The 1007-nt window shown below is 45.4% G+C and overlaps 1 protein-coding gene across 2 annotated transcripts in view; it reads left to right on the top strand.

Annotated features, from left to right (window-relative positions):
- Window positions 1–1007, top strand: part of e2f8 (E2F transcription factor 8) — a 12389-nt gene that overhangs the window by 7745 nt on the left and 3637 nt on the right. For both annotated transcript variants that reach the window (XM_014018617.1, XM_014018618.1), the window contains exons 10-11: window positions 296–562; window positions 646–775. In XM_014018617.1, the coding sequence (XP_013874071.1) occupies window positions 296–562; window positions 646–775 (397 nt within the window). The remainder of the gene's footprint in view (window positions 1–295; window positions 563–645; window positions 776–1007) is intronic.

Below are 1007 nucleotides of genomic sequence, written 5' to 3' on the forward strand. Positions count from 1 at the left end.
CCCACCCTTACTGTAAATGAAGTTGAAAATTGTAAAAAGTACATTTACAAAAGTCTTAACACTTATCTCCTGAATGAGATGAATATTGTAATTTATAAATGTCTCACAAAAGATTAACAGAAAAAAACCAGGAAACGACAGTGTGAACACTGACTCTGCATTCACACTATTGGACACAGCAGCTATGAATATTTTTGGTTTTCACTTTAATAATGAGCTGAAAATCCCAAACTGCCTGGACTAAATGAAAGCATTAGCCTGATCTTCAGTGTCTCTGTTTGTGTTCTTCCTGCAGGACACGTCTCCAAAGCTCTGCGAGATCCTGCAGGCCCGTCTGAAGGCACGCCGCGGCGGTCCGCTTACCAGTCGTCCCTCGCCTCGCGCCCTCCACCTGGACCCAGAGTTTGTGAACGCCCCTGAGAGCTCCGGAGCCAATCAGACGCTGGAGCAGAGCTTGGAGAACCTTCTGGACAGAGAGGACAAGGCCGCAAACTCTGACAGTGAGGCAGGTTTCACGCCGGTCCGAGCGGTTCCCCTCACAGCTGGACAAATCCACGCTGAGGTAAACTCACCAACGCACCGCTTGACAGGCTCCAGAGAAGAAAGTCTTTGATTTAACACCAGTTTGTTTCTGTGCTTGTTCAGACTTTAGTACCAGCTGGATACTTGATCCCAATCTCCCAGCAGTCCCTCATCGGCTACAAGGAAGTGCAAAGTTCAGGAGGAGAGAGCAACAAGGTCTCTCCTACTTACATGTACCAAACCCCAACTCCAGGTAAATATACAACTCATCACTGTTAGAGGTCAGAGACCTGGCTTTTATGGTACTTTGTTATTTATATACTTTACAGTGGGGGTGTTGCGTGTGTGTGGTGTGAAGGTTTTGTAATCCTGAGATTACAAATAAATCTTGAGAATTCAAATATCCCTCATTGTCTGGAAGGTCAAGGAGCACATCTGACATTAAACAACTGCCAAATAGTTATTGGAAGGAATATACTGTGTAT

Source organism: Austrofundulus limnaeus, unplaced genomic scaffold, assembly GCF_001266775.1.
Source record: "Austrofundulus limnaeus strain Quisiro unplaced genomic scaffold, Austrofundulus_limnaeus-1.0 Scaffold197, whole genome shotgun sequence".
Lineage (NCBI taxonomy): Eukaryota > Metazoa > Chordata > Actinopteri > Cyprinodontiformes > Rivulidae > Austrofundulus > Austrofundulus limnaeus.